This window comes from Cotesia glomerata, linkage group LG3, assembly GCF_020080835.1.
Source record: "Cotesia glomerata isolate CgM1 linkage group LG3, MPM_Cglom_v2.3, whole genome shotgun sequence".
NCBI classification, from domain to species: Eukaryota; Metazoa; Arthropoda; class Insecta; order Hymenoptera; family Braconidae; genus Cotesia; species Cotesia glomerata.
The window spans coordinates 25,181,318-25,202,379 of NC_058160.1; the positions used below are offsets into that span (position 1 = coordinate 25,181,318).

Sequence of the window (21,062 nt, forward strand, 5' to 3'; positions counted from 1 at the left end):
GAACATTCGAGGTTTATTACAATATATTTTAATAATAATCAAAAATGATATTTATTTACAATTAAAAAATGATTAAATGTTATATACAAGTGCATTATTTGGTAGCGCTTTTTCAAATTAAAAATATAATATAAACAATTTCTTATTCTTATTAACAATTACTCGATGATTTTAAACGAATGAATGAATTAATAAAAGAAAAATTCAACAATAAAAATACATATAATCGACTAATTAGCCACTTAATGATTGAAATTAATTAAAAAATAATAAACAAGATTAAATGGATATTTAAGTGTAAATAATAGATCAATCATATGGAATTGGCACTTGTGAAGGCATTACTGTCATTAAGCCCAGCTTAAAGTCAATTCAACGGATAACTTGAACATAAGTAGCAGGAAATATTCCCGTTCTACCCGCACACTCGCCAATCCACCATCCGTCCGGTTGTTTCTCATGTATAGTAATCAAATCACCCGGTGTAAGGCTCAATTCATCATTAAGATTAGCCGCGTACTGATAAATAGCACGACACTGCTCAAGCTGATCATGTTTATTATCTCCCATATCAGAAACGTCAACATCCTGATTGTTATTATCTTCAGACTGGCTGCTGAATTCATCAAAATCACTAAAGTCCTCTTCGTCCGGAGGATTTTCCGAGTTACCGTCTCCAGCAGTGCGATCGATCCACTGGTGCCGTTCATTTTCGGCGTCTTTAGTCAAATGAATATCATCAACAAGATCCTCATCAACGTCTGGAAATTGGAATACTTCATTTTTAGCCCACGCGGGGATCTTAAGAACACTCTGCTGAAGACCCTGCTTGTCGCGAGATACAAGAATGTGCTCAGCAAGAGGATGTTTACCTCTTTTACCACCTTCAACTTCAACAAGTGCGCCAGCAACTTTATACCTAGCAGCCTCCAAATACGTCAACATTGAACGCATGTGATGCAATTTGTCCGTGACATTTTGAGTACTTTCGTCGGCAGCGAATGCAGGTGTTTGAATAAATGCACGGTGGAGTGTCTCCAGACCTTCTCTCCCTCGTCTTTCTCTCTCCAAATCCTGTCTTATTAAATGCATCACTCTCACAAGTGCTTGCTTTCGTCGCTCACGATTCATCGCCAAGGTCACGTGCTCAGCGTAAAAGTCAGGAAGCAGCTGGTCAACACTTGACGCATCGTTACTGTCCATACGCCGTATTAAATTTCTCAGGATATCAATATCTTGGGCAACACTACAGTTACGTACTGGCGTTGCTAGACGGTCAGCGCTCTAAAAATAATATCAACAAAAATATTAATAAATTTACAAACATTCATATCAATCATTATAATTGTTTATGATAAATAGTTCATCAATAACAATGACAGTTATGTGTCCAATTACCGATGAATTATTTACCATAATTACAATAAATAAAAAGGCCATTCGGCAGCCGAAATAGAAGTAGATTTCCTACTTAAATAAAATCACAACACTAATAATTTGTATACAAATACTTTAATCACATTGATGGAATTCGTTCTTCCTAAGGTAAAACGAATGCAATAGTAAAATTTCATTAAATATCTTCAGACAAATAAGTTATTTTTCAGTTTAGGAGATTACAAAAATTCGATAAGTTATTTCATTAAAAAGTTATCCGCGAAAGAAACTGCCAAAATATGAATTTTTACGATTTTGAAAATTTTGAAACTCTGTAATTTCTGAACTACTTGACTAATTAAGCTCATCTTTGAACTTGACTTTGGTATTCGTCTAAAAATTAAGTATGTTGAGTTTGGAGAAGATCCATTATGAATTAGAGACGCTATCGTCCGTACAAGCTGCGTTAGTATAGATTGTATATATACATATATAAACTTTTGAACCATATGTATTTCCTGAATCAGCTCGACGAACTGAGTCAGTAAGTAGCAAAATTCTTCGAAAGTTCCGCCATGAGGACAAATGCAATAGTTATATTTATATGAAATCTACTAAAAATTCATCACTTGATATATCGACGTTCTAATTAGCAAATTGTCTAAGTCCATTTTAGAGAATCTTCCATTTTTACGAAAATACAATTAGTTCGAAATTTATTATCACTTTAAAAAAGCATTTAATATTTAATAGAGGTAGAATATTGTAATTGTAGGATCATTCAAATAATTTATAATTCGACTATTACTACATTAAAATGTTAAAAAATCACCCTCTAAAAAATAAGGAGTAGATCAATTGCTAATTAGACCGTCGATATCTATTTCTATTGTTATTTTATACTGAGTGTTAATTTAAACAAACAAACCTGTTGAAGACGAGGAGCAAGTGCTTGAAAATGCGCCAAATAAACATTAGCTAGATCCTTGAGAGCACTAAGCCTCTCTTCCTCGAGTAACTCCATCTGCTTGGCGCCCTTTCTCACAGTGCTCTCGTACTCGAGTCTCGCTCTCTCAGCTCTCACGCTGACAGTGTAGAACTCGGTATCGGCTCTACGTGACGAGTCCTCGGCCTTTCTCCGTCTATTCTCAAGTTTATTGACCTCTTTCTCGGTCATATGATGGCTCGATGTCTTGTTATTGTTCTGCTGGCTTTGGCTAATCGATTGAATCCGAGCCAAATCTTGAAGCCGCTCATTTTCCCGAGCACACGCAAAACTCTGCTTCTTACTTTTAGCCGCTACTCCACGCCATTCCTGCAGCGATTTCGACGCCTTGTCCACTGAACTCTCGATGGCCTTACGGGAACGGCCTTGAGCCTCTGCTACACCCACCTGTGTGTTAAATGTCGTTATTGCAACTCAACATTCCACTTAAATATCATTCACAGTAAATAAATATAGATACTTGTAAATATAATCATTCTAGCTTATTTGTTAAATTAGTATTTTTATTATATATATTAATAATTTATACCCTCAATGGTTTTGCCAGTTGTTCACTTAGAGCGATTCCCCAAGCGCGGTGAGCTTCAGCAGCAGCCTCCATCTCTTCACCGACATTTCTCCACGCCTCATTAACACCTCCAGAGCTGTTTCCACCTATTAATAATAAACAATATGTCATTCAATACCTTTTGTTAGTATTACTTAACTATTACGCTAATTTATTACTATTGTTAAGTAATTATTGAATAATTTTTATCTGTAAAATTCTTTAGCTAAATATGCAATTTTTTTTTACAATAGAAATTAGCAAAAATTTGATCATTTTTTCATTTAATTAATAATTAAAAAAAATTATTATCAAAATTCTTTAAAATTTTTATAAGTAGATTTTTTTCTAAATTTTTTATATTTCTCCATTAAAAATTTTTTTCAAAATTTTTTTACATCTTAATTTATTTTTTAAAATATTAATTATTCAAAAAATAATCAAAGTTTTACTTCCACAAAGAAAAATATTTATCTTAACTTAATTTTGTTTTAATAAAATTTCTAATCTTAAAAAAAAATCTATACTTAGTAATTTTATTCAATGTCATGATATTTAAACAGACTTTACTTAGTCATAGATTAATTACTGTAATCATCGAATAAAAAATAAGCAAAAAAAAATTATTATGCATACCTTGGTCTTTTGAACAGGCTTTCGTTAACTTGCTACTTAATTTGGACAGTCCTTTTGCGTAGGAAGCTTCTAATTCAGCTCTATAAATTGAAGAACGTATAATTCATAATTTAATTATTATTATTAAAAAAAATAATAGTACATTAAACTGATTAAGTAGATTGAAAATGTACCTTTCATGAAGAATAGCTGCGAGTTCTTTGCAAAAGTCTCCGCCTTGTTTAACATATCTCCGTATGTCTTCAAAGCCACCGGGACCAGTCTGAAATAATAAATAATAAAAAATAAATTAATTGATTAAAGATATATATTAATAAACGGTGGGAATATGCGAGTGTTAATTTATTACAGTAAATTTGTCATATTTTAATACAGTTGAGCGGATGAATCGGCACGAACGTGCAGTCGTGCAAAAAGTTAGCGGTATCTACGCTCCGTAGCGCACGAAATCCAATATTTCAAATATAATGTTGTCTCTCCAACATCATTTGAGAGGAGAGAATTACTATAATTTACATTCAAATTACAGAATTGTATATTCACTTCGACCTGTGTAATTTACTCTCCACGTATTTAAACGACATAAATCCCGGCGCTTACTTCTTTCAGCTCTTTCAAATTATTCCGTGTCGCCGGAAAGGTAAACAAGCTAAAGTAGGGCTTCCTTTTTAATATAAAACTAATTCTTATAATTTACACATGTAAATTTTACAATTATTTATTGTTTTTCATGATAATGAAATTAACAGAGATCTGACAATTTTTGGAATTATTATAAAAAATATTTTTTAAAATTTGCACTTATAATTTTATAAAATTTTTACATGTGGAATTTTTTAGCTAAATTTTTTTATTTTATTGTTATAAAAAAGTTCAACAATTTTTGTATTTTTTTCAACAATTAAATTACAAGTAAAAAAATACTTAAAAAAAATTACACGTATAGTTTTTCAAATCTACATGTGAAATTTTTTTATAATATTTTTTTCAATAAAAAAAAAATTATAAAAATTTTCAGATGTCAGCTTATTTAATTTTATTCAACTAGATGAATAATAAAACAAAATTTGGTAATCAGCTAACAGAGAGTGTCACATATTAAATTTCATTATGGCTTTTGGGATTTTATTAATTTTCAAAACACTTTACTTTATTGATTCCTCAAATTTAATAATAAAAATAAATAAAATGTATTCAATTACAACATATGAATATTAGAGAGTCTTGTTATATGATCAAGTTTAAAGAGTATTAATGGTGATAAATTATGACATTGAAATTAATAGACATTTGATAACTTTTTTTAAAAAGTAAATTATGACAAAAAAAATTCTACACAGAGAAAGTGTAATAAAATATAAATGCAAATTTTTTAAATAATTTTTTGTACTAATTTATTTCTTAAAAAAAATCGAATCAAGATTTATTACTGAAGATTTTATCAAAATTAAAAAGTTGAAATTTTATAGTTCAATTGACCGGGTCTAACTTTCAAAGCTATTGTAGTCCGTTACTGCCGTCAAACAAGTTATCAAAAAAAAGAAGAAATAGATGAACAAAAATTTTTTATAACCGAGACCTACTTTTGCAAAATAACGAATTGAAAAGAACTAACAATCTCATGTCATTGTTTAATAATTACTATAAACTTTTTGTGTTGAACCAAAAAAAGAAAAAAAAATTCATTGTGTTTTGAATGATAATTTGAAAGAAACAATTTCCCTTGTGCTTTCATTTTCTTCCTTGGCATTTCACCAGTGCAGCAAACTTATTATTATAAACAAAAAATAAACATTTTAAATCTCATATCATGATAATGTCCTGAGATTTCCGGTTCCCTTTCTATTCACCTTGTCTTGTCTATTCAAGTGTATCTACTGTGTATACATATACATATACATACATTATATTATATATTATATAAACTTGAATCATTTATTAATAATCTTTAATCACGCGAATAATAGATAAATTTATTTAAATAAAAAATAAAAAAATCTAAAGTTTGATATTTAAATAATTTTCCAGAGAATACGCTGTAATAATTATCATTCGAAAGTTGTTTCTACTTGAATATTTAATTACAATATTAAAATTTTTAAGCAGTTGTTGCACTAATAAGTTTTGTGAAATAGTTACAGCTATGATAGTGTGAGTAATCTGAGGTGTAATATGTCTACCGGGTTCTGAAGTCTCAAGTCTGAAGTCCGCAAACTAAAGTACCGAATAGTTATACTCTCAAGACTAATAATTGCCATTTTGTCACCGTTAAAAACTGTCGCAGGACATTTTCAGTGCTAACAGAGCGTGACCACCTGATAGCGGGATATGTATTTCTCTTTCTGTGCATACCATATCATACGATAATGATAATGATAATTATGATATATAATAGACATCAAGTTAAACTACTTTGTATGTATTCTTATGCTTATGTACATACATATATAATGGAGTATCTACAAAGACAGACACAGTGACTAGTTGATAAGACAAGAATTTTTTATTTTTACCCACTTTTAATACTTAGATATAAGTGTTAGCTTACGCGGTCAAGACTGGTTCTCCGGTGAAAAAAATTAGTAATAAATGCTCGAAAAAATTGTTTTTAATAATGTAGATGTAATAGACAGAGAAGAAATATCGAATTAAATTAATTACATAAATAAGATTATCTAGTTTATTTTTTTAATTTGATGTCTTATTCAAATAATGATGAGATAAAATTTTTATTTTTATTTTATTTTAAATGGGTCCGTTAATGTAACATTTATTATATGTGATAAAATCAATTAGATGTTTATCTCTTATCTATGATGATAAAATTTTCAACTATGTTTATTATTTTAATTATTATATGTATATAAATTTATTTCTTTAATAAAATTGATGTCTAAAATTCATTAAGTTAAGTTAAAATTTACAATTAGTAGTTTTTTTTAAATACTAATAAATTTTTTAAATTCTACTTAATAAAAATATTAAAATACTGAAATTAGCAGACATCTGACAATTCTTAGAATTTTTATAACCAATTATTATGAAAAAAATATTTAAAAAAAATTCACACATAATTTTTTTTAATTTCTACATGTTGAATTTTTTTCATTATAATTGAATTTTCATAAAAATTTTCAAAATTTATTGTGTCAATTTAATTCAGTATCATAAAATATTAGAATAATATTTTTCTCATATATTTCTAATGATAAAATAAAATTAAACTATCTTCGTTAAAAAAAAAAAAATTATCTATCAAAGTTAAATGACTAAAAATGAAAAAAAAAATTTTTAATTGGACAAAAAAAGCTTAGAACAAATTTCTAGATGACTTGGCAAACTGGAAGTGGTTAAAAAATAAAGTAATTCCTCCTTTCTCTTGTATCTAAACTCACTCATGCGATTGTCACGAATTAGTCATAACATAGATAAGACAGTAACATCTTACTAAAATGTGTAGTACTTAATCCTATGCTAGTGAACACAACATGTTACAATGTTTCATAAATTTAACTACAGTAACGGTGACAATTAATTAAAGTTCAATAATTAAATTATCTTAATGAAAAAAATAGCGTCGAAATAAGCGGACAATAATTCCGTTACACGTCACTGAAATTCAATATATCAATAAAAAAAAAAAATGATATATTTTATAGTGATAACTTTAATCAAATAATTTACTGTTATAATTAGCATAATTTGCTAATTTAAAAATTTTTATTATCTATAATAATATTTAATCGACATAGCAATAATTCTGCTGTTAAAATTGTCATTTTTATATTTTAGACTGTTATGAATATTTTAATGCAATTAGTAATCAGCACATTTTTCGTGTAATTAATCATCGAAATAAAAGTATAAAAAAAATAAATTAAAAATAATTTAGGAATATATATAAATGGAACAATTAATGTTATGACTATCAATAACTACTTTACGAGATTCTTTGTTGTAAAAAAATCCGATGTATAGTAGTTTAGTACTAAATTGAATTTTTTATCTATAGACAACAATTGAATGTATTCAATCACTTTCTTTTCTCCTAAATAACTGTTGAAAATTTATGAAAAGACTAGACGATATGCGCTCCCATTTCGGTGTTTTGAGAGTCGTTAAGTCTTAAAACTTTCACATTACATTACATCGTAACGTACGTTTATTGACTATAACAGCTTTGGCTTAAAGTGCATGGATACAATAACAACGGCGATCTCCTCAGCCTTATTTAGTTTTTTAAATAAAAACTCATCATCAACCTGTCGCTGTGATTGACAAATTGTCACTAAAATTTTTTAAAATAATCGTTTTAGTTAATGATGTTTGACTTTTAGATAAATAATCAAACAACGTGACGATAAACATTGTTGTCATAATACGTCGATTAATTTTTTCCAACAACCTCGTGTTGAAATAATTGTGAAATATAGAAATGGTAAGTACGCGTACTGTGTACACGCCAATTTAACAGCTATTGAGGATTTTAATCGGCGATCTGTGTTTCGATAGAATGAGAAGCCGAAAGAACAAAAAATCTATAAAAAAAAAAAAAAAACTGATAGACTATCTACTTTCTCTTGCTATCGTTTATACTTTAATAGATTACCTGTGCAAGTACTATACTGCACGCGTTACTAATTAGTGATTTCACCCTACATTTTTATATTCACTAAATAGTAAACTACTTGTTATTTTTTATTTATACGTTGACCGCTGTTAATCTGTCACGCAAGTTGACCTTCGATCTCTCGTAAAATGAATTCGAGAGACAAAAAATAATTATAAAAATTAAACTCCAAGACCATGAGACTGAGCAGACAACTTTCTTTTAAGTTAATGTGTATTTCTTCTTATTCTCTTTAGCCGTGCCGGTGAACCTCAAAGAATAATTATCGGAGTACATGGCATGGATTTAAAATAAGAAAATTGTAATAACTCGATCTCAATAAGTCGTTATATAACCATTCTTACAATCATAAAGACCTTGGGTGAATTCTGTTTTGAAATTTTCGCAACCTTACACCCAGAAATCTTGCACTCACTTTTCAATGCTAATGTAATCCATTGTCTTTTTTCTTATAATACAATAAATTAAGTAAACAATTAATTAATTTCCAACAATTGAAAGTTATGTTTATGATCTTTGACCAAAAACAATTATTTTTAGATTTAAATTTCTTGAAATATTTAAATGTTGAGCACGTTTTTGTTGAAAAAAAACTACTTTCTTTCGCACTTGATTTCGCACACGTACGTTAAATATTCGAAATTTCTCCATTAAGGATTAGCAACAAATCCACGATTTCTTACTTTTTTCAATATACCTACAATATATATAAAAATAAATAAATGAAATAAACATGTGTGTATTCATGAGTTGTCATAAATAAATAAATAAATAAATAAATATCTTGTTTTGAAGCTTACGTTCATTTCACCTTACATTACATTAAACATAAGCTTGTGCAGTAAGATATCCTCACGGTCAATATATACATTGACATATCGCAATATACCGATCTCGTCTATTCTCCATATATCGCTGCAGAAATATCAGTATATACATATAAATATAGACGTAGCACGTATATGTACATCACTAAATCCTGGCCAACAACAACAGCGAATAACGACATATGTATAGTATTTTCACCACGCAACTTTCCCACACTTTCCACGTGTAAAGCCAGAGCACGACTCGCGTGAAATTAATCACTTCAAAATAACTACTCTATTCTATTGTTTAACAATTTAGTTTTCAATTTATATTTATTGTCATAGCCATGAGTTTAAGTAACTTCCAAATATTTATCTAAAACAATTTGAAATTTTTATAAGATGTTTTTTTTTATGATAAATTTTTTATAACGAAGCAATTTAATATTCCTGTCATGGGTAAAAGTAAATTAAAATTTATAGTACCAGTCAATAAATATTTTACACTGTTCTTAGACATCAACCTTTGAGATTATTGATAATAAAAAGTTATTTATGATTTTCTTGAAATAAAGATGACTATTTGTATTGAATAAATTAGATCATAAAATGTTTCAATAGATGCAACGCTATTAAAGATTTCTATAATAAATTTTACTGCATAGCAGAGTACGGAAGAAAAATCTATTACTTCTGTATCATAAAGTTATGACTCAATTGTTTCTCAGATAAACTTATGACTGTATTGTAAAACTACAATACCGTCATAAAATTATCATACATAATTGTAAATTATTAGCTAGTAATTTCGAAAGTTTCAGAAAGATATTCGTGAAAGATGCAAGAATGAAAACTTTTTCAGCGGTACTAATTTTTTGATAAATATTGTAATAAGATTCCAAACACTTTATATTAATAAAAAATAGCTCCATTATCTATATAATTTATTTACAATGTATAGTTCCTTTGTTAATAATAAGAGGAGTTAATACCACCATAAATGAACAGCAACACCAGCTAAGTATAATGGAAACTAAAGGTAGACACACCTACGCCGAACTCTGCTTCTTCCATAAAATTATCAACAATCATATCGTCTCATATGGAAATACTAAGTCGTGTTACTATAAACGTGCTGAGAACAGGACTGTAAAATAATAGTTTGCATACTAATAAATGATACATCCAATAATGTTCTAAATTTGAACAGTAAATAAATTTTCTGATAATTTTTTTATAATACTGAAGACAGAAAACTTTTAACAATTTTTAATTTTTTTTTTTTTTTTTTTTTTTTTTTTTTTTTTTTTTTTCATTTAAATCAAAATATTAAAAAAAAATTGCATTTATGATTTTTTTAATTTTCTACATGTGGAATTTTTTTCATAATAATTTAATTTCAATATCATATTTTTTATCAATTTCTAAAGCGGTATTAAAAAATACCATCAAGAAATAATTAAAGTTGGTTTGCAAAAATTTAAGTATCAAAAATTTACAAGTGTTTAAATTTCAACCCAAATTTCTTATAAATAAAATTATAAACAACTTGTTATAAAATAATAAAAATAAAAAACACTTCAAATAAAATTGAACAACCAATAAAGACATTTCATGATAATTAACAACATCCTAGATTGCTCTTCGTGTTTCAGATGTCAAGATAACTGTCAAAAGCTTTCAGTATCTATATATACATTTATAATCAACAGGATGAACGAGGAAACTGCGCCGCGAACAGACAATATGTTGGGCGAGTCATCACGCTTGATGATGTAATCCTAAACTATTGGCCATCGCGTGTTCAAGTGCATTACCAGAATCAATAGTATTCTCTACAATACAATTCGTATTATATCTTGGTTGTCATCTGTACATCGATGTTGTCGTCGATATACATAGACAACATAAGAAAATAAAATGCAGAATCATAGCATTAATTAAGCGGTGTAATGATACCTTAACTAAAGATGTTACGCATCACTGCTACTTATTAAGTCAATACTAAAGAATAATAAGGTAATTTTATTCAAGCAAGTCACGAGCAGCTTCTGTGACTGGTCAATAGTCATCGATAGACTGTGGTTCATAAACAAGAGTTCTTTAATTATTAAGTCAATAATAATATTTTAGTTATTTTATATTAATAATTAATTAGGGTTATTATAGTAATCAGTGATCAATTATTGATCAAGCGGTTTTTTAAATCGAAATAACGATGACCTAAATTAAGACCTAGTTAGAAAAGTAAATTCATAACTTAAGTTTATAAAAATATGTATAATAGTAATAGTACAGGAAATAATGATCTACCTCTTCAGTATCATGCTGGTGCAGTAGATGAGTTGATGCCATTAACCCTCTTATTGACCCGAGCATTCGCCGCTTGATTAAACCACCTTTCCCCACGTGTGATCGCAATTCCTTGTCTTCGAATCTGTGTCTTTTCTTGAGCCCCTGATCTCCATCACCACAATCATCTTTACGACGATTACCGCCATCATCATCATTATCATCTTCGTCATTATCATTATTAATATTGTTATTATTATTATGATTAATATTATTATTATCATCATCGTCGTTACACAATTTGTCGAGGCTAAAAGATACTGGAGTCAGCTTGAGCTTTATCCTACTGACATTCTCCGAGCTGGCAATCCTCTTCCGTAGTTTTCCGCTCATCATTTCCGGCTTGCCCGTCGTCTTCACTTTCTCAACTTGACAACATTCTAAAGCCTTCCGGGTCTGTAGGTCGTGAGAATTCTCATCCACATGATCCTCATCCTCTACATGATCACCACCATACTCACAATCTGGCCTTTTAATATCATGAGTATGAGATACTGTAGCAATAGAAGCGACCTGACCTTCCTCCTGTTCCTCAACGACCGAACCAAATTCCCGGTTACGCGCTGCTACTAGGTCATAAAACCCACACCGGTTACCTCCTTTGCCTTTACTGATATTGCTGTTAATATCATTATCATCATCATCCTCACTTTGCTTTGCACGAATAACACCGATAGCTTGGAGTTTAGCGTGCCTCTGAACAACTTCGCCGAGCTTTAATTTCTCATCACGCAGCCACGATCGCATGCGAGTCCAGGCTTTACCTAGCCGACGATGCTTTCTACGTTTCTCCAGACTCTTCAAACTTTCTTTCGGACACTCTGGATCCGAGTATGAACCCTCCGCAGTGATAGGAATAGGAACCACAGCGGTTTCCATAATCTCGATGTTCAAAGATTGAAAAGACTTTTTTTGTGAGTCAGTTAAATATTTATCCTTTTTAAGGTCAAGATCATCTTTTGACCTCGGAATTTCGTACACTCGGTCGTCATTATCCTCGTCTCCGCCCATCTTAAAATCTTTATTTCTCATTAGTTTTATTCTTCGGACACTCAAGCGACGTGTTTTTGGAAAATCGTACAGAGAATCTAAATCTAAAGACTTACGTGTACTTGTGTTTACAAAATCCTCGTATAATCCTTGCTCCGATTTGCCAATAGAATCATAACCTCCTAATCCACGTGTTTTTGGAAAGTCCTCGTATAATCCTTGCTCCGATTTGCCAATAGAATCATAACCTCCTAATCCACGTGTTTTTGGAAAATCATACACATCACATGACCCATGAAAATTTAAATTATCTTTCTTATTTATATTATTATCACTCACTCCAGGATCAACGTCATCGGTGTGTAAAAAACTAAAACTTATAACCGGCATACCATCTGGTCCAGTTTTAACATTAGTCAATGCAGTAATTTCAACACTAGTACTGTGTCGTCTCCTAACCCCTTCACAACTACTCATTACTGTAGTTGTATCAATAGTACTACTCGAATTACTTGACTTGGTTGGACTGTTCGGGCACGTAACACTACAACTACTAGGCGCTGTATCTAACGACTGTGTACATAACTGACTGAAACTATTCAAGGCTTCGACGTTATTTTGGTATAGTACTTCACCGTGATAATCTTTAACCAATACATCATCATAATCATTAGTAACTTTGTTAGTATCTCCGTCACTTGAATTAACGTTGCTGTACGTACCAATACTTTCGAGTTGTTTATTTACATTTGGAAGGTTGTCTCGCTCATGATTGATGTTATCTTTCGGAGTATCATCATCATCAGTAGCATTTAATCCAACGAGAAATTTTAATCTTGCCATCCTCGTAGCACGTCCCAAGTCGCTTTTAATAACAACTGACGATGATTCCTCTTGTCTCAAGTCACACGTGCTTGTCATTTTAATTATATTATCTATTTATTATCATTAAATGTATCAAAACAATTAAAAAAATCTAGTAATTAATATTAATTACTGTAAATATAAATACGTATAAATTTAATTGTTTAGAATATTTTAATACTCGAGCACATAAACATCGATCGACCGGTACCAATCTCATCTGACATGATTTACGATACTGATCGAGTAGAAACCGCAATAATTGCCCACGTCGTTGCTAGATATCTTCTCTAGTTGTTAAAGCAAACTTTGAGTTAAGTAAAGAGTAAGAGAGCTGACTCGAGATCTCAACACACGAATGCTTCACTTCAGCTGGGTTTACTCGTGCTATGGCCCCTTCGCACTTGAACTATCCGCTAGCTCTAATTATAACTGCACCTGGACTGCTGTTGCTGTTTCTGCTGATGTCTGTTGGCATTATGAACCAATGTAACTCCTCAATGCTTGATACTCTTCAGTGTCTTCAGTGTTGTTTATGTGCATTATTTTTATTATTACAGCATTCGCGGAAATATATATTTATGTATGTATGTATACACATATATAAATACCATTCACGTTTAATTAAATACATAAAGTTCAATGCTCTCTTTCTTCTTTTATTCTTCATCCATTTTGGTGGCGAGCGCTTAGTTGTATAATCCAATTTAACCTGTTTGGTCACATGAATAGAATAAATTAAATTCTATCCGTTAGATATTGAATAAGTGTCAATTGATCAAAAGCATACTCACTCACTATTTTTAAATATCTATTATTTTATTTTTTAATTATTATTTTTTGTCAACAACACGTGTATACTTACAAACAACCTACACGTGATTGATAATGCCATTAAATATTTATGACACTACTTGTTTTTTGATATCAATTTTTATTTATATCAGATAATAAATACCATAACAACTTTTATGATTAATCAAGTCCAGTCCAATGCAAAATACAATTAAGTAACTCCTTCTATTGGATAGTATATAATTATTAAAAACACTTTACACAGGTGACATCTAGTTTTTCTTTAAATATGTATTATTTATTCTTATATTAATACCTTGCAAGTAAAGTGTAACACACAAGTATTTATTGTGATATCGTGATGGCGGTTAACATATTTGTAAACTCATAAATGTAATACTTGTCAAGTTAAACTTGAATGTTTAAATTTAAATTATCTCAAAATTAAATATTTACACAATGATAAATAATGAGTTTAGTTATATACTGAGCGTTGAATTATAAATGTCACTAGAAATATTTATTATTGTTGTTGTTATTATTATTATTATAAATAATAATTATTTATTTTTCTAGTGGTTAAAATTTTTTAGCGTTATTTATTCCTCTTATTTTTTCCAGGTAAACAAGCCGCAAGCGACAACCTTCAATGTCTTTGTCGTCTTTATTTTTCTGCGATACTCAATACTGTAAAAACCAATACAAGATAGCAGGCATGTAGACACGGCGAGACTTTACTTGAATTGGAAATTGGAATGAGTTAACTATTGAGTACATTGGAATCAAGCTGTACTTTTATTAGTATTAGTTCCAACTGTTAAAATTGTTGGCGGATTGAATTATTTCAAGTAGAACATGTTGACAAGCATGCATTCCAACGTGCCTCATCCGGGAAATCTATTCTTCAGACAAAAATAAATAAGTATTTTTATTTTACTATTTATTTTTTACGTCTAATAACAAACAATTAAATTGCTACTGGCGATAAGTGTAAGTATAAGTGATAAATTAAGTTTAGAGATTATAGCGATGATGATGATTATGATAGACGTAAGAAAATTATTCAAATTCAACTGTCATTGTCGCTTTTATATCTAGACAGCAATCACTAGCTTAGAGGCTTATCATTATAGCTGTGTACTATGATACGACTTCCTTGGGTAAATTGACAAATTAAAAATACCGTGACAATATATACGTGTTAGTGTTATACGTTGTGCAAAGTCCTACTTTCAAAATATTTTAATTGCGACTTTAATCTTGTCGTTTATATTTTGAATATTGTTTCATTACTTTTTTAATTTATTTACATTTTCATAATTTGATAAGTATTTTACTCACTATTTTTCTATTAAATAAAACAAAAGAATTTAATAATAAAATACATTAAATTCCGTTGACAATGCGGTTAATTTTAAAAATCTCGTGATTATCTTCATACTAATTTTCCCAGGTATTCAGTGCGTGTAAGTGTAACGTTTTCTTTTTATGCTTTTTAAAATTGAAAAAAATTTTCACTTGAGTTATTTTATTATTTATTTATTTTTAAAATTATTCTGTTTTAACGTAATTTAATATTAAAATTTTTTTATCATCAATCCGATGGTTACACAACACTTTACCAAATGATTATGTTTTCATATTACGCTGCGAGTATGTTACACAACATTCTGGTGTATAAAGTACGTCTGTTGAATCTGAGCAGCAAAGGCACATAGAAAAAATGGCAATATAAATTTATGGTCTTGAAAATTCAAAAGATGGATTAATCAATTGATATTGAATTGATAATCTTGTCTGGCAGACAAGTCTGAGAGTATAAAATATAATATTATAAATAAAATAATAATATCCACTCTCTTTTATATTTTGCTATTCCATATTTGATTCAAATTACCGATGACCCGCGCTAACATAACACACGATTCTCATTCGACTGAATCGTTTTAAACTTACAACAATTCACCTTCCTCTTATTATATACGCGAGTACAACAACACCGCACAGTAATGTAAGGCGTGGCGATCAATTACGATGCAATCAATAAATCTATATAGACGATTTCAAATAAATTTTATATCACTTTCTCACGTTTATATTTTTTTTTTTCAACTTCTGTATTATTATTTTATCTTTTATTTCCGAGACAACCACTAGTCTTCGTTTCTTCTTCTTCTTCTTCTTCTTCTTCTTTTTTTTCTTCGGCCTATCAATCATCCAAGTTCTGATTGCCGAATAATTATTGAAATTGTCAATCTTCAATGGAATGCCTCTCTGGTACTCGTGAGTTTTGACATCAAAACAAAGATAAGTGTGATTTTTTTACAAAAGAATAAAAATAACAGACTTGTAATTTATAATAATTTTTTTTTTTGCAGAACAGTTCAAGGAAATCAAGTGAGTACTGTTAATTTAGACCACGTGATTGTTTTTAAATAACAATCGTATACAATGAAGAAATAGTTGTTCACTTAAGAAGATCTGTTATTTTATAAATTAACTTTTGTTGTAGTGCACAGAGGTTGAATCCCATCGGCGATGGGATAGAAGAATGATGATAATGATGAACCGGACGAACGGGCACAACAAATGTGAGCGATGCGATGACAGTCACAGACGATTGCAAGCTAAGAGTTAAACAACACGACGTTCGAGCGACTACTAGACCGGTTGGTTGGTTCGTTGGTTGGTCGTTGGTTGGTTGTCTGATGATGTTTGGATGTGGTATAAAACACTGTATACCACACGACACGGATATCTGTATGTCTGACAATGAGAGTGAGTGCACATGACAAGAGCTAACTCAGGATGCGCATGTACGAGCTCTGCTCACGAGTTACATTATATTATATTATGTTAGAAGTTTGATACTTTACTCTGCTCTATTATACTCTATTCCACACTACACACGTATATGGAGTGTGGATCATCTGCACGGTATACAGTATATGTACAACTAAGTCATGTGAAGACCCGAGAAGGTTCAACCCGCCCAGGGGGTCATGTTGCTTACACTTATATTTAGATTGTGTTTAGTTGTATTACGTAGTTAGAACTATTCACGAGAACAAACTTAACATTAAAATTTAATATTTATGGTTGTCATTATGAAGACGATGTTTTAAAAATCAAGTGTCAAATTATCATTTTTATTTTTCAGATTGTTTAATTTATTTTATAAAATTTTTATACGTAAAGTTTTAAGAGTAAATTTTTTGGATTTTTATAACAACTAAATTAGTATGAAAAAAATTTTTTTTTAAATTACAAGTGCAAATTTTTTAGAAATATTTTTTTTGTAATTAATTTTTAATAAAAATCAAAAAAATTGTCAGATGTTTCCTGATTTAAGTATCATTGAAAAAAGAGTAGTATATTTACACTGGAAAAAAAAAAATTCTTGACGAGTGTAAATTTTCTGAGCTCAAGAAAATGTTAAGGAAGATTGAAAATTTCTTGAGCCAAGAAAATTTCTTCTTGCTCCAAAGTAACTTTTATCTTCTTTAAAATTTTCTTGGTGCAAGAAATTTTTTTTTCTGTGTAATAAATAACTATTTTTTAATGTAATTAGTTACCCTGTTTATTATTTTAATTAGAAGATTTCATGCTAATTTTTAAGAAAAATATCAAATAAGAAATTATATTCATTTGTAATTTTTAAAACATAAACAGGACTGATTGATTTTTTACTTATTACTCAAAAAAAATTCTTTTTTTTTATTTATCATTTTTATAAATAAAAAAAAAATTAATACATATATTTTTATGCTGAAGTAAAATATATTTAGAATTAATAATCTCTATTATTAAAAGTTACGACGGAAGTGTTCCATTACAATACACCTGCATTATTGTTTGACCTTAAAATTTTAATCAATGAGTTCCTACATATATAATTCAATCGGCAATAGAAATTTTTATTTATACTTAATTATCGAATGCGCAGTGAGTTGTAACAAAAAAAAAAAATACTGTTGATTTTATTTTTTATTTAGAAAATTTATCTATTGTACTTTCTACTTTTATTATTATGTATTGATAAAATATTGACAACCGACATTAAAAAGTAGTTAATGAATAATCAATTTGAAGATAAAAAAATTAGTAATACAAAAGACAATTGATATCCTGGGTACAGCAAAATATGGATGTAAAGATAAGCTGACATGAAAAGTAGAAAAGATAGTAATCGTGCTAATTGTTTTAAGTGAAAAATGTCAATGTATAAATATTGTCAGTGTGAGGAGTGCCATAAAAAAAAAGACAACATAGAAATGATGTGTTTAATCTTGAGGGTAAACATGACGCGAAGTAATCTCTAAGGTTTTATTTATTTATTTATTACCCGATAGGTGAAATGTTTTCTAACGCTCGTGCTCAATGAATCACGTTACGTTGCCAAGTGATATGTCCTAACACTAAATTCTCATCCTCAATATTTAATCTTCAAATGTCTTAAAAAGATTTATGCCACCATATGATGTCAGTAAACTTTTAATTGAAACTATCTAAGCCATGTTAATTATTTTTTTCTTTATAAATTACGGCATGCAAGAAAATAAAAATGAAATAAAAAAACTTCATTTAATTGCATCTGTTGAGTAAATTTTAATTGCAGATAAAATTTACCAAATAATTGCATTTAAGGTTGATGACTCTGTTATGTAGTAATTGGTATAATTAAAATTGTCAACTTATCAAGTCACAGGTACACAAAATTAGACTTTTAAGTTAAATTACGGTGTGCTGAGTGAACAGAAAAATAATCGTGCGAAGAAGCACCGAGAGAACAGGTCAATGCAACATAAATGTAGTTAAAAAAATAAAAAGTAAATATGTGAGTATGTAGGTATGTATATATGTATGGAGAAGTAATATAAGCTAAGAAGCCACATGTAGTGTAGTATAATCGTGACGAGCAAGTCGTTTATATATTTCTCTCGTTTCAATATCAGCTTATGTTATATACTTTGAGATTCTTACACCTCCAGGCAGTGCAATCAACCTACATCCCTTGATCGCGCTATCAAGTAAATACTAAATAATTTTATTACACTTTTAAATCATTATTGTTGTATTACTATACTATTATTTTATTTATTTTGTCGGAAATTTTTCTTTTTAACTTCATCGTTACCTCATCAAATTACACTAAGCCTTTTTTGCTCTGCTAACACTTATTACATATATTTTTAAAATTTTTTATTTAAAGTAAAAGTATTTTCATTTGATTTTATTAGCGTTACATTTAAAGAAGAAAAGCAATTGCTGGTTTGTACAAAACATCAGCAAATTTTATAAACATGTGGCGAGACGAGACGTGAATATCCGTTTACCATGGAATTTTAATCGTACGTCATAAAAATACACATGTGTACTGTAAATTCTCTCCAGTCATTTTTATTTCATTTTAAATCAAGAATTAAAATTTCAAATGTAAAAAATTTTTATGCTCATCAAGATTTTTTTATTTTTTTTAATTTAATAAAAACCTATCAGCGATTATTCATTATCCGAGATGCGAAATTTTTTTTCCTTTAATAATATATTTTCTAATTAACATTAAACAGCAATATAAATACTGGACAATGAGTTATTTTTCATTGAATAGCATTTAAAATTTATTTCTTTGCGCAAATAAATGTGTGCATTAAAAACTCTGTATACAATATTATTACTTTAAGTATTACCGCGCACGTAATGATAGTATGAAAATGACAAGGAATTATGTAGTCCCGTGGGCCATTCAGGCCCATCAGACAGAGGCGCCCATACCAAAAAATGACATGGGCGCGCCTTTATATATTCGACGGTATGTAATCATTATACATTTTTCAGGTCAAATAACAACGATATGACCTCGTCATATTTTTAAATTTTCAATATTTAATACAATAATAATAAATAACTAGCAATTTTTCAGTCATTATGTGACTGCCGTGACTTGTGAACTATAAATAAATAAAATTTTGCTTTATTAAATAATTACTTTTATTAAATTGTACTGTACTTTCTTAACTATTGACGTTTTTAAAGATATAAGCTCATCCCGATGTTACACTCATCAAGAGCTTTCATTTGAGTACCCACATGCATTTTGATATATTTTTCATATATACATACATGTAATATATATAAATATATGAAAAATTAATGTGGGTACTCAAATGAAAGGTCTCGATGAGTGTAATGTCGGGATGAGCTTATATCTTTAAAAATGTCAATAGTTCACAAGATACAAAGTCATTTATTAATTATGTTAAATGGCACTGTAAGGTAAAAGCCCCAATAGATGATCATATACTGGTACGTGATCATCTATTGGGGCTTTTACCTTACTTTCTTAAATATTGACGTTTTTAAAGATGTAAGCTCATCCTGATCTTACACTCATCAAGAGCTTTCATTTGAGTACCCACATGCATTTTGATATATTTTTCATATATACATATATATAATATATATAAATATATGAAAAATTGATGTGGGTACTCAAATGAAAGGTCTCGATGAGTGTAACATCAGGATGAGCTTATATCTTTAAAAATATCATTAGTTGACAAGATACAATGTGATTTTTTAATTATTGAAATTTTTAAAAATATAAATTCATTTCGATGTTACACTCATCGAGGCCTTTCATTTAAGTATCCACATGGAGTTTTTATATATTTTATATAAATGGTATTTGTAAAATATATAAATATATAAAATATATGAAAAATTGATGTGGGTACTCAAATGAAAGGTCTCGATGAGTGTAACATCAGGATGAGCTTATATCTTTAAAGATATCATTAGTTGACAAAATACAATGTGATTTTTTAATTATTGAAATTTTTTTAAAATATAAATTCATTTCGATGTTAGACTCATCGAGATCTTTCATTTAAGTACCCACATGGAGTTTTTATATATTTTATATAAATGGTATTTGTAAAATATATAAATATATAAAATATATGAAAAATTGATGTGGGTACTAAAATGAAAGGTCTTGATGAGTGTAACATCGGGATGAGCTTATATCTTTAAAAATATCAATAGTTCACAAGA

The 21,062-nt window shown here is 29.0% G+C and overlaps 1 protein-coding gene and 1 long non-coding RNA gene across 3 annotated transcripts; one reads left to right on the forward strand and one right to left on the reverse strand.

Moving 5' to 3' along the window:
* Positions 1–25: 25 nt before the first annotated feature.
* LOC123261771 lies at positions 26–14,633 on the reverse strand. 2 transcript variants are annotated; one of them, XM_044723553.1, is made up of 7 exons: positions 12,599–14,633; positions 11,319–12,529; positions 3,740–3,828; positions 3,567–3,646; positions 2,913–3,037; positions 2,306–2,770; positions 26–1,284 (listed from the first exon to the last, which is right to left on the reverse strand). In XM_044723553.1, exons 1-7 carry the CDS (start codon positions 13,266–13,268, stop codon positions 373–375), a joined length of 3,552 nt encoding a protein of 1,183 aa, XP_044579488.1. In that variant the 5' UTR covers positions 13,269–14,633; the 3' UTR covers positions 26–372. The 2 variants fall into 2 exon arrangements, with proteins under 2 accessions (XP_044579488.1, XP_044579487.1); XM_044723552.1 differs by having other exon boundaries at positions 11,319–14,633.
* Positions 14,634–15,476: 843 nt separating this feature from the next.
* Positions 15,477–17,086, forward strand: LOC123261773. The gene is made up of 2 exons (XR_006508765.1): positions 15,477–16,403; positions 16,519–17,086. It is a non-coding gene; the product is annotated as an uncharacterized LOC123261773 (long non-coding RNA).
* The last annotated feature ends 3,976 nt before the right edge of the window (positions 17,087–21,062 follow it).